The sequence below is a fragment of the Anastrepha obliqua genome, chromosome 3 (assembly GCF_027943255.1).
Source record: "Anastrepha obliqua isolate idAnaObli1 chromosome 3, idAnaObli1_1.0, whole genome shotgun sequence".
In the NCBI taxonomy this organism is placed as follows: Eukaryota; Metazoa; Arthropoda; class Insecta; order Diptera; family Tephritidae; genus Anastrepha; species Anastrepha obliqua.
The window spans coordinates 13,262,207-13,275,522 of NC_072894.1; the positions used below are offsets into that span (position 1 = coordinate 13,262,207).

A 13,316-nucleotide genomic window follows, 5' to 3' on the forward strand; every position below is an offset into this window, starting at 1 on the left:
CTCGGGTCTTCTGGCCCAGTGTGTAACTGTGTACTGGCCAATTGCACTATATGTATCTCTTGATTTGGGTTATGCGTGTTGGGCAGCAGGAGGATGACGGGAAGAATACTTTCTGAAGCGCTCATCCATCGCTAATAAGATTAAAATTCAATAGAATTCTGCTCTCAAGATGATGTTGCGATAAAAATAGCTTACTGTGCTGGCGAGATACATGCCGAGCCCATTGCCATCTCCGCCTACCTACCACCATACGATTCTGTATATCCCCCTCCTTCGAGGGAAGTTATGGACATTGTTCAGTACGTCGAGTCAAAAGGTATGTGCCTAATAGTGGGTTGTATCGCGCGGTAAAAGTCAATGACACACCAATTCCGACTGTTAACAACCCCAAAATCTTGGGAGTTACCTTCGACAGTTTGCTCTCCTTCTCAGCGCATGCAACCGCTATTGCCTCTAAAGTCCGAAATCGCAACAAGGTCCTCCAATCGCTTGCCGGTAGCACTTGGAGCAAAGACAAAGAGTTTTTGCCATCGATATTTAAGGAAATTGGCCGGCCGGTTCTAAACTGTGCTGCGCCTGTCTGGTCGCCTGGAACTAATGATACGCAGTGGATAAAGCTCCAGACTTGCCAAAACACTGCTATTCGGACAGCGACGGGTTGCCTCCTGATGCCCCCTCTTCAACACCTGCACAGATGCTTCCTGTAATGTAGCACAATAAACTGCTCAGCAAGCAGTTCCTGTTAGGGTGCTACCGCAGATTTCACCCTTGCAGACACCTGCTTGAGCCAGAGCAGCCTCCCAGGTACGTCAGGAGACACCTCCTCAATTACCCCGACAAGATTCAGGGCAAAACGAACAGACATTTACTGGACCAGGCAGTGTTTAGACAGACAATAAATAACATAACATGTGAAGACACCCCGCACGACATTAATCACCTTTTCACATGCCCCCCCTCTAAATCCACTCATCTAACACCCCTATGCCTTTGGTCCCAACCTGTCGAAACAGCATGTTTCCTGGGCCTACCTTTAGATGAGCTAGACGAAGACGACCGGTGATATATTCACATTACACTGACGGGGCTTGTATTACTGCTAAAACAACACCAACCAAAGCACCCTGTGTCGACCCAGGCCTCCGTCCTTGCCAGCTCACTGCGTCCGTTGTCTGGTATTTCCCCCCGAAAACAGATGCTATAGAGTGAAAGTTTAGCTAAAAATATGCGTGTAATGGATTGTGATAGTATAAACAATAAAATCCAAATCAAAAATATATGTAAATGTTTACTTATCAATATTTATGTATATTTCATTTCATTTTTTATGCAAATCACATTTTTTCGGTTATTCAATATTTTACTTGCAACAGCCAAGCAAAAGTTCGTACAAAAATTTCATAATATTCATTAACAATTTTTTAAATACTTTCCTATATCGATGGTTTAAATTACATATCTACCTATGCATATAAATAAATTTCTTAACTTATTTCGATGATTGTTTGGCCTCATCTAACATATTTCTAGAGATGATTAGACGTTGGATTTGAGATGTGCCCTCGTAGATTTGGTAGATTTTGGCATCGCGCATCAGCTTCTCAACTGGGTAATCGGTGTTGAAGCCGTTTCCGCCGAAAATCTGAACAGCGTCGCTGGCGATTTTGTTTGCCATATCCGCCGCATGACACTTAGCTATTGAGGCATAATAGCTGTTGCGACGACCCTGATCCACTTCCCATGCAGATAGACGGTAGGCTAGACGTGATGTTTCTACACCAATTGCCATGTCGGCGAGCATGAATTGCACGGCTTGATGGTATGCGATTGGCACGCCAAATGTTTTACGCTCGAGTGAATATTTCAATGCTTCGTCCAAACAGCGTTGCGCTAAACCGACTGCACCAGCAGCAACAGGCGGACGCGTTTTATCGAAAGTACCTGGAAAAAAATATAAGTAAATGGATATTTAATAAGGGAGTTTAATTTCCTAACAGCAATTTGTCTCACCCATGGCAATTTTGAAACCGGCACCTTCACCAATCAAAACATTCTCCTTGGGCACACGAACATCTTCGAATGTAATGCCGCGTGTATCGGAAGCACGTTGTCCCATATTCTGTTCTTTACGACCGGGCGTCAGACCAGGAGTTTCACGTTCGACAATGAAGCCGGTGAATGCCTTAGAAGCAGGCGCTTTTGGATCAGGATTTGTACGCGCCAGCACGAAGTACCAATTGGCGACACCACCATTAGTGATCCACATTTTTTGACCATTTAAAATGTATTCATCACCTTTGCGTTCAGCCTTCGTTCTAATACCGTTAACATCGGAACCAGCACCTGGTTCTGTGACACCATAAGCAGCAACCAGTGGTTCTTCCAATAGACGTCCTAAATATTTCTTTTTTTGCTCCTGATTGCCGGCTAATATAACGGGTGTTTGCTGCAAAAACAAAAAGATTAAAAATTAATGAATCTATATTATCTTCACTCGTTTACAAGTTGCATAATAAAATCTTGCACTTACACCCAAAGCACTCGCTTCCAAGGCAGTCATAATGCCAGTGCAACCGTAAGCCAACTCTTCAGCAATTAGACAACTGGTATAGCAATCTAGATCCATGCCGCCAATATCGGCTGGTATGTGATTGTTCATCAAACCCAATGCCCATGCTTTCTTCAAAACATCCCACGGATATTCGCCAGTCTTGTCGTGGTGCGCCGCTACCGGTATAATTTCTTCCGCCACAAATTTGCGTGTAAGTTCCTGCATTTGTTTTTGGTCTTCCGTTATGCCGAAGGAAGGACCAGTAGGCGTGACGTGAGAAACGGCGACATAACTGCGAGATGCCAATTGACGCAAAGTGGTGGTAGCTATCTAAAAATAGAATGTAAAGAAATGGTACATTAATTGGAAAACAGTTGCCAGGATTTCGAATTTTTCGGTACCAACATACATAGGGGAGGGGGCCCAGTTGTGACGCGGGTTTTGAAAAAAATTAAAATTTTTTCCTCAGTTCCGCAAATTGAAAAATGAAGAAGTTTAACATTTAACTATTAACCAAACGCAACTTTTCTCCAAAGAAAGTATGTTTATTTGAGTTACTCAAAAAATTTTGGAACAAATTTTTTCAGGATAACTTTTTTTAGGACAAAAAAAAAGTGGCCCAGTTGTGACGCACCTCAAGAAATTTACTGGAAATGAGAAAATATGAAAGGAATGTCACACCAATTGTTGTGATTTAATGATTTATTTATTTTGAAGGCTTTCAATGGCAAAAATAATGAAAAATACAAAAGAAAATGTCCTTCAATGGCCATAAATGATAACGATTTTTATTCATCATCGTCATCTAAATATTCCTAGTCGTCGTCCACGTCACTTTCGCAGTGTTTGCAAGTGAAATAACTTGCCTGCATGTTGGCGCACTTCAAATGAACTGGACGCTTGCATACGTTGCAATTGATCGAGTTGGCAGTTGGTTTTTTTTAAACAACAACAAAAATGTAGGAATTCGGCAGTTCTATATGATCGTAGTGCAAAAAAAAGGTGCGTCATAACTGGGCCACCCGCTGAGTCACAACCGGGTCACGATGCTATTTTGTGTATGACAAGCAAGTTTTTTATAGACACCACATAATCACATAAACCCATATAAAATCACAAAATATACGGCAAATACAATATTTTGATGCATTACACTCGCCTTTTCACTGTTAATTTCACAAAATTTTGGTACTTTGAAAAAAATCAAAATAACTTTTTCGCACGATTTTCAACACGATGTTTGGTGCGTGTATACACAATGCGACTACTAACGTTGGTGTCTGCACAAAAACTGCTGAACGTCAAACGAACATGATTGGCAGGGCTCAAACTGTCATTTTCATACCGCATGTCAAAAATATTTAGCTGCGTCACAACTGGGCCTGCGTCACAACTGGGCCCCCTCCCCTACATATGTTACGGTAGAGGTTCTCTTTTAAAACACGAAAGTACAGAAATCTAAATTTTTATTGTTATGGCTTTCCTCGTCGTTGATTCAATGGTTTCGAACCAGGTCCCCCCATTTGTGGAGCAACATCAAGCGGTACCCCACAAAGGGAGGAGGAGCTCGGCCAAACACCTAACAGAAGTGTAGCCGCCAATTATTTACTTATTTTTATTTACGAGTATTAATTTGTTAAAATCAATTTCTTTAGGTTTCTCCAGTGCCCTTTGTTGTTGACGCATTATTACTCGCCTACCTGCTAAAAGTCGTGGGGCGAAGGAAACTATAACAATAAAAATGTGGATTTCTGTTGTCTGTCTGTATTTTAGTGTTTCAAAAGAGAACCTTTATTTGTAGTAAATAAATATTAATCATTGATGTATTTCTGTAAATATTCAGCTTATTTGCAATATGCAGCTAATAAATAAAATATTCAAATATTCTGAAGCAGAAATATTCCTCTATTAGTTTGCGGTTCTATAGGGTTTTTCAATAAGGGCGGGTAGATGTTGAAATGGAATAAAATGGCGTTTGCTGTGTGGCACGTAGCGCCGTCCTGCTGGAACCACATGTCGTCTAGGTCCATATGGTTCAATATGGGCCATAAGAAATTGGAAGGGCCACCACATCTACCAAAAAATGGGCGCAATGCGCGCAACGTTTGCGTTAAGGGGTCAGTCTACTTTGGAGACTCGAAAAAAAGGCTATAGTCGTGATTTTTTTTTTGAGAAAACTATAAATGATAGTAATATAAAATTTGTTTGATTTATTAAATAAAGTCTTAAAATTCAGAAATAAATTTTTTTTATTCAATTTTATAGTATTTTTAGTAAAAAAATAGCAGTGAAGCGTAACGTCTCAAACATGGGTTGGTGAGGCAGCTCCATCAGAACTCAAGAACGGCTTGTCTGAAACAAAAAAATCAAAATGTTTCAGATTCAGTAAGATACTGGCTACAAAATGACCCTCGGATATTAGGTTTTAATGAAGACAAAAAAAAATGGCTGATAAAAATGGAAAATTTTTGATAGAACGGTTTTTTTTCGCATATTTAAAAAAAATATATAGTAAAAATTTAAAATTTCAAAACCCCCGAGAGTCAATTTGGTGCAAATTATGTCTAGAATAGGTGATCCAAATTTTATGAAAATCGGTTGATTAGTTTTTGAGATACAGTGGAGCTAGATTTTGAAAACGTTGTTTTGAGAAAAACGCGTTTAAAGTTTTTAATGCACGCTATACGCGCAGGTAGACGAAATGATGTTCAGGTAAAAAAAAAATAGTTAGAGTGCTCGGATTTTCTTAAAATTTTTACACAATATTTCTGGATATATATACTTTCAAATTATGCAAAAAAAAAAAATTGAAAAATTTTAAAGTGACAAAGTAGACTAACCCCTTAATGAACACTCATTTTGATAATAAAGTTTTATCATTTCAACGTGCTGTTAAATCGTGTAACTTGCCATGATGATTTGGCATAAATAGCTGAATAATAAACAAAAGATTTGACAGATGTCACCAAAACAAAATGGCTGACACAGGGCGCCAAAATCGACCCGCGCCAATTGAAAAACCCTTTACATACCTACATACACATACGATTTGACGTAGAATATGACATAGAGCACCATATTCCAAATTATACACATACGAGTATATGTAAATAAAGAAATCGTCAAAAAAAAAACAAAAATGGTCAAGATATCAATAGTTTAGCGCATCATGCATGTAATTTTTTTAACATAAAACTTTGGCGTATTTGAGAACTACAAAATGTGTAATTTTAAATTGTATTCAGCCATACCTACAACCAACAGTATACGGACATACCTAATTTGCCGATTATACAGGGGTTTTTAATAGGTGCGCTTCAACTTTTTTCCGATAGGGAGGGCGAACCACGCAATATTTTTTATTTTTCGCTTGTCATTTGTAAACTTCATTAGTATACATTTCATCATGGAACGCTACACACTTGAGCAACGATTGCAAATCGTGCAAATTTTTTATGAAAATAATCGTTCTGTTGCTGCTACTTTAAGAGCATTACGGCCATTTTACGGTCCATTTAACAAGCCGTCCCGTTTTGGGGTTATGTGAAGTCGTTGGTCTACAGTAACAAGCCGGCGACGATTTGTGAGCTCAGAGCCAATATTGAACGCGAAATTGCTGGAATTTCGGCCGATTTATGAAAAAAGACTTATGGACTTCGTAAAACGTGCACGCGGTGGTCATGCAAAAGAAATCGAATTTCATACTTAAATGTATATGTTCAAACTCGATAATAAAAAAAGAATTAGTTAAAAAAGTCAAACCGTTTGTGTTTTATTCAAAAAAGTTCAAAAGTTGAAGCGCTCTTACTGAAAAACCCTATATTTTCGGTGTAGCTTCGCAAAAACGCATAAAAAATGCATCTAACAAAACAAAAACGAACACGGCTCAAATAGCAGCTATGGAACTTGTAGTAGTGGCACAGAAGTGAGAGTAGTTGCCGTAGCTGGAGTACACATGAATAATTTCGCAAGTAGCACTCCAGCCAATTTCAAGTTTTTTGCTACTATTCGAATTATAGACAGTATTGATTTTTTTTTTTTTTGATTATTATTGTGAGCTACTAGCAGTCACGGAACCGTAGCTTGGAGCGGAGCAAAACAGTTGGCCTCGCATTTTACGCTACCTGCTCCAGTGCTCATCTGTTCAAGTTCAGAGTAGTAGTGAGATCAAAAATGAAAACTTGGTAGTAGCGAAATGCTTAGTTCGCGGATGTCAACATTTCTATATACGAGATAGAGTGCACAATGCGGACGCCAATGATTTGTTATTTAATTAAACTTTTGCCTGTTTATCCTTGATATGTAGGAGTCGGAACCGAACTTATAAGGCTTATCCACAAGATGCTTACCGATAGAACGGTCGTGGCAGAATGGGGTGACACCTCTCTCCGCCGGCAAGTGAACAGAGGCACTCCGCAAGGCGGTGTTCTCTCGCCACTACTCTGGGTTGCCGTACTTAACGGTCTGCTGGAGGAGCTGGAGGGGAGGGGCTGTAAGGTGATTGCCTACGCGGATGACGTGGCACTTATTGTCAGAGGCAAGTTTCTAGATACTCTGATGGAACTGATGCAGGGTTATCTGAATCTTGTTATAAATTGGACCGCTAATTGCGGCCTATCGATTAATCCTCTGAAGACGGAGCTAGTCTTATTTACGAGGAAATACAAAGTACCAAGAGTGTTTCTCCCCTCAATATCGGGTGCTCCGTTGGTGCTCTCTGACAAAGTGAAGTACCTGGGACTCATCCTTGACAGAGGTTTTACATGGAAGCCAAACATTGAGGAGAGAATCAGAAAGACAACAGCCGCCTTGTATGGTTGCAGGGGCGCTATCGGCAAAAGATGGGGCCTCTCGCCTAAAGTCACTTTTTGGCTTTATAACACGATTATAAAACCAATCTTGTTATACGGAGTCCTTGTCTGGTGGAACTCGCTAGAAAGGATGGTATCAGTTAAGAAGCTGGAGAAGGTACAAAGGTCTGCCCTCATTGGAATCAGTGGGGCTCTCCGTACCACTCCTACTCTAGCACTTAACGCTATGCTGAATGTGGCGCCCGTGGACGCTGTAGGAAAAACTACCGCTGCACACGCCGCAATCAGATTAAGGTGTTCGGGCCATAGGCTAGACTTAAGTTACGGACACTCTAGCATTCTTAAAAACGTTGAGTTCATCCCTATGGTGCTGGACCACTGTACACCCACGCTAGGTCCGAGCGGACCTTTTTCTACTCACATTCCCTCAAGGGATGAGTGGGCGGGGTGCAACATTCGGCGGCAAGACATGGCAAACATGTTCAGGGATGGCTCGAAGTTGGACGGAAGGGTTGGTGGGGGAGTATTCTGTAAGGAGCCTCCCATCAAACTTAAATTTAGGCTCCCGGACCACTGTAGTGTTTTCCAAGCGGAGGTATCCGCAATTAAGGAAGCGGTGGACTGGTTGCTCAATTCGGTAATTATCGTTAAGGAAGTAAATATCTACTCCGATAGCCAATCGGCAATTAGGGCCTTGGGCTCGCTGTTTGTGCGCTCGAGATTGGTCGGGGAATGTCTGGCTTCTCTCTCGATTGCATCCGAATACTTCATCATCAGGCTCATTTGGGTTCCCGGGCACAGCGGCATAGAGGGAAACTGCTGGGCTGATAAGCTGGCTAGACAGGGAACTTTGGAGACGGTTTCGTCGTGAAATGAGAGAATTGGGGTTCCCCTGAGAACCTGTGGTCTGCTCCTGGAAATATGGGCCTCGAGTCAACTCAGCGAGCGCTGGGCTAGTGCGCAAACGTGCAAGGTCGCGAGATCCTTCTGGCCACGGGTAGATCGGGGACGCTCAAGCGAACTCCTAAGGCTAACAAAACCCCAGCTTTCAAATTTGGTGGGCATCCTTACTGGACACTGTCAAGTCCGTTCTGCAGAAACTGTCTGGAGGACGAGGTGGAATCATCTCAACACCTTCTTCTCAGCTGCCCTGCTCTCGTCTGGCAAAGACTTAGATATCTGGGCTCTCACTTTTTCGCTACGCCTGCGGATATAGCCGGTGTAGATATCATAAATTTGGTGAAGTTCATTAGTAGCTTGTTACGGCTATCTACGAACGCAAATCAGCCCCCGTCGGCGCCGTCGTAAAAATGTATGGTCATCATCGTTTCTAATCCCAAGGCTCCTTATTCCTTCCCACTCCCTCCTCCTCTCCCATGTATGGCACCATAACGGACGAATTTACTAACATTTGTCCAAGTGAGCCCTTTAGCTAGGGCAGCCATTTAACCTTGATATGAGTAAACATTTATTTTCAAGATTTTGATGGAATTTAAAATAAAGATATACATAAGCTTTCATAATAACAATTTGCTCCTATCTGATAACACTTTGCTTTTAACTCAAGTTTTTAAAAAGAGTTCTTTCGAAGTTGTAAATCCTTGAAATAAATTTTGTTTTTGTCCCTAAAAGATACAAGTTTAACAATAGTAGTCCCCAAAACATGATGTTAGTGCTTTAATAGCATAACAAATGCCTCATACATTACTCCTTGGATATAATGACCTGTAGTTCCGGTACCGAGTTAAAAAGAGTTTAGGATTAGAAAAACAGAAATTGCAAAGACTTGATTGAAAATAATTAATTTCGAAGACCTGTCCCTCTTCGATCTGAATTACTGATAATACCAATCAGTTTTAACGGACTTTAGAGTGGTATTGACAGATAAATTGTTTATGAGTTGTAGCGTCAATTTATGATGACGCATGTCTAATTTGTTCTGGTTTTTGCGATTATAATCAACTAGACGGGGTCAAAGAACAAAATTGGCGCAAATAAAAATAAAAAAAGTACATACATATGTACTACATAGGTGTTGTTGTTGTTGTAGCAATAATACAAGCCCTGCCGGTGCAGTGTATATAGCCGGTCGTCTTCATTTAGCTCATCTAAAGGTAGGCCCAGGAAACATGCTGTTTCGACAGGTTGGCACCAGAAGGAGAGGGGTGTTAGATGAGTGGGTTTAGAGGGACATGTGAAAAGGTGGTTAGTGTCGTGCGGGTGTTCGCTTTCGTTTGATATCCATATTAATATCATGGAGTGAGTATAAATATTTAAAACCATTTTTTGATTTTCAATTTCAATTTATTCAGCTTATTATATAATATTAGAATCTAGAGTTCAAAATCAATATCAATCAATCAACCCCTTTGAAATAGCATTAAATTCAACTAGTGCTCGAGTGAGAAAAGAGTCAGAGACACATAAAAAGGCAAATGTAAACACAAGTACCTTGGAGGCACATTACAACATATCCGCTCAAGGAGGTCTGAATAATCAGTCTATCCAGAGACAAGGTAAAAAACAAACTTAAGCAAATGTACTGATATTCTATTTTTAAGAAACTGTAGGCTTATAAGTTTACAACTAGCGTACTTTCTTGGATTATCCAACTCAGTATCCCGATACATTTTTGTCGCACGGAGTCACTCTGCGCAATGAAAAAAGGTTACGCTTTAATTAATTACCCACTGGTTTCGGGTTATTGTTTCCAAATGGGTCCAATAGTCCAAATTAAAAAACAATAGAAATTTCTGCACACAAATTTATTAATTTTTTTAAATATGCAATTGTGTGGGGTTTAGTATAATTCCGCATGAGCAATTTTAGGCAAAGCATAATGATTTTTCCACATAGGAATTCACGGGATCGTGATGGCAGAGTGCGGCTAAACAAACAGCACCGATAACAAAAGATCCCACATGTGAAAAGAGAGATATGCTATCAGCAATTAGACGTTATCTCAACACCAGAACGAAACTAAAATGGCTAAACTACACCGACCACCACTAAACGTTCCAACGACAGTCGCTTCTACGTTACCGGAACGACCCGGATTTATATCCGGCCAAGGACTGTCACTTCAGCAGCATTCCCCATATATGTATGGGGAATGTTTATGCTGCTACAACAACAACAACAACAACACTATCGTAAACCGAGAGCATATATCTTCACAATACTCCACCGGCGTATGGAAAACACAAATAAAACATTTCACCCGCCACACTATTGACACACACCAATATATTCTGACCGGGGAACCACCTCCAGCTCTCTATCTCTTTAAACCATATATTCCAAGATTGCCGTTTTGGTAGACGCCAGAAATCATTATCGGAGGAAGAACTGGATTGAATTGTTGAAAAAACCTTCATCCGACAATATAATCGATATCAACAACTTTATAAAGCATATCCGAGCCTGAATTTAAATTAAGTATACATTTTTCGTAATTAGCTTTTAGTATATAAGTTTATAAGTACAAACATATTTATTTTATTCCTACACAAGCATTCTAACATAGGCCTACTGTTTTTAAATATTTTTGTAGAGCTGATAGCCTTGGCAGCTAATGCTCTTTTTCAACATTAACGTAATTAATTCAGTTAATTTGTTAATAAATAATAATTTTGTGAACATGTTAGGAAGTGATACCCGAACAACCTTTAAACTGTACCTCCCAACACTGTGGAAATAACTGTTTTGCAATTATTTACCTTTAAAATGCCTTCAGCAACTTCACTATAGTTTTCCATATTATATTTTACTTTCAATAAATAATTCATTACATTTTGCGTTAAATTGCTCATGCGGCATTATACTAAACCGGAGACACATTTTCTTTCTTACCTTATTTAAAAAAGCCATATTTGGTTGCACAATAGTTACAATAATTATAAAATGTTACTTAGTGATATCTAAATACAAGTATGTACACTTTTTGCCAGACAACTTGTTCTTCACTCTGCTACGTTGGAAATGCGAATAAATATGACTTTCTTCTTGCTTTATTATTGAACATTGTGCAAAATATGTACAATGTTATTGAAAGTTGAATACATATTTACTTGACAATTGGACTTTGTACCATTGCGCTCTGTGTGGTTGCCGTTATTAGCAGTTGTTATCAAATACATACATATACATAAATATGTTTTTGCTTTTTCGTCACAATATATTTTGCACATTCGTTTTGCACTGCATTTTATCACTTTTTGTTTGCGTCAGAGTTGGCTTTAGCGTTATCTCTTCTTTACGTTGAAATATACCAAGGATGATGCCGTGGTGAAAATATTTTTAGGGGTGTTCTATGCAGCAGTTCGTTATTCGCAAGGCGAATTTATTACAGGTGACAGCAAACACATATAAGTAAAACCCTACATGTATTTGTTGTTGCGTTTGGTGCAAGCATCACGTCAAAATCAGCAAGCAAATGTAAACATACGAATGTACACATACCAATACATACAAACAAAGCATATCATTTTGACGTAAGCCATACCTACGGTGAAAAATTCAGCTGGGTGAATGCTGTCACCTTAATAAATCCACCTTGGTTATTCGCCTCTCGTCGATGACAGAATCGGCTGACGGTCTGACGTCACTTAGGATGTGCTAGTGATATGCGAAAAAAATCAACACATCCAATGCTCTTGCCATATTACTTGTTCACAAATACGGTGAATACAAATGTGCGAAAGTGCTTAATTAAAGTGCGTTATTTGAAGTGAGTTATTCTTTAATTAAAATTAATAGTTTTATTTAAATGAAGTGCGCGATTTTAAATTGCTATAACGTAAAAACTGTAGCTAACCAATTTTTAAGTATTTTCGGTTTCCCACTCACTCACATTTAGCTCTTGTACCTATAGCCCTTGTGTTAATTCAAATATAACGATGTCCGAATTGTTTCGTTTCTTGTTTTTCCAAATTCCTAATTTTAATTCACAATTCGCTAAAAACGTTTTTTTTTGCATTCACCTAATCGTACTTTACACTTTTTGTTATGCATTGTGTTTTTATTTTATTAATCTCTCCCAAGTGACGTGGAGCTAAAGTCCAACTTACTTTTTTTCACCATGGCTAGCAAACAAATGTTGAAATCTATCCCCATAAATAAGAGAGATTCAGTAGTCGAATTCCGCACGATCATTTCACATGTATTCACCAAGTATGATACAATACCAAGGCGAATTGAGTGCCTTAGGTATTGGGTCAGACTTGTCAAAATCGCGGAAAATCAAGGCGAATTTATTATAGGTGACAGCAACCACATATAAGTAAAACCCTACATGTATTTGTTGTTACCTTTGGTACAGGCATCAAGTCAAAATACAATACAATACGAATGTAAACATACCAATACATACAAACAAAGCATATCATTTTGACGTAAGCCATACCTACGGCGAAAAATTCAGCTGGGTGAATGCTGTCACCTTAATAAATCCACCTTGCGGAAAATACAGTAACTGTTTTTTAATGGCGCCTAAGGTACTCAATTCGCCTTGCACATCTAAGAACCTTTTCACTATGGAAATATACAGTGGGGCACGTTACATTAAAATTTGTTTAACTTTTTTAAATTTGTTAATTTATGTTGCTATTCGAAAATATAGACATAAATACTTTTTCAAATAGGTTGAGTTGGAATTGTTTTTAAAATTCTGGTATTAAATTCAGCCCAAAAAATTAGCATACAAATTTATAATATTGCTAACATTTCAAATTTTGATTTTCATGCTTAAAATGTGCACTTCGGCGAAAAAAAATGAGCTTGAGCCAGAAATTAATAGTGCAGTTAGTTGAGTTTAATTAGGGATTAGGGGTAGTCAGAGGCCGAAAAAATGATGATTTTCAATATTTTTTTCTTTTTTGCTAGTCAGTTGCTTTATTTTACAAAAATAACTTCACTTTAGAAAAACTTCAAAAAAAAAAAATTAATAATTGTAA

The 13,316-nt window shown here is 38.9% G+C and overlaps 1 protein-coding gene across 1 annotated transcript; it reads right to left on the bottom strand.

The window, feature by feature from the left end:
- Positions 1-1,287: 1,287 nt before the first annotated feature.
- LOC129241321 (medium-chain specific acyl-CoA dehydrogenase, mitochondrial) lies at positions 1,288-11,391 on the bottom strand. Its single transcript, XM_054877578.1, has 4 exons — positions 11,215-11,391; positions 2,531-2,881; positions 2,011-2,446; positions 1,288-1,941 (listed from the first exon to the last, which is right to left on the bottom strand). The coding sequence occupies exons 1-4, from the start codon at positions 11,230-11,232 to the stop codon at positions 1,490-1,492; spliced, it is 1,257 nt and encodes a 418-aa protein (XP_054733553.1). The 5' UTR covers positions 11,233-11,391; the 3' UTR covers positions 1,288-1,489.
- Between the last annotated feature and the right edge of the window lie 1,925 nt (positions 11,392-13,316).

What these genes read in the sequence shown, in the direction of transcription:
- LOC129241321 (XM_054877578.1), bottom strand. An exon ending in TGGAAGCGAGTGCTTTGGGT is followed by an intron (nt 2,447 to 2,530) that starts GTAAGTGCAAGA and finishes TTGTTTTTGCAG; the next exon opens with CAAACACCCGTTATATTAGC. An exon ending in CGGTTTCAAAATTGCCATGG is followed by an intron (nt 1,942 to 2,010) that starts GTGAGACAAATT and finishes ATTTTTTTCCAG; the next exon opens with GTACTTTCGATAAAACGCGT.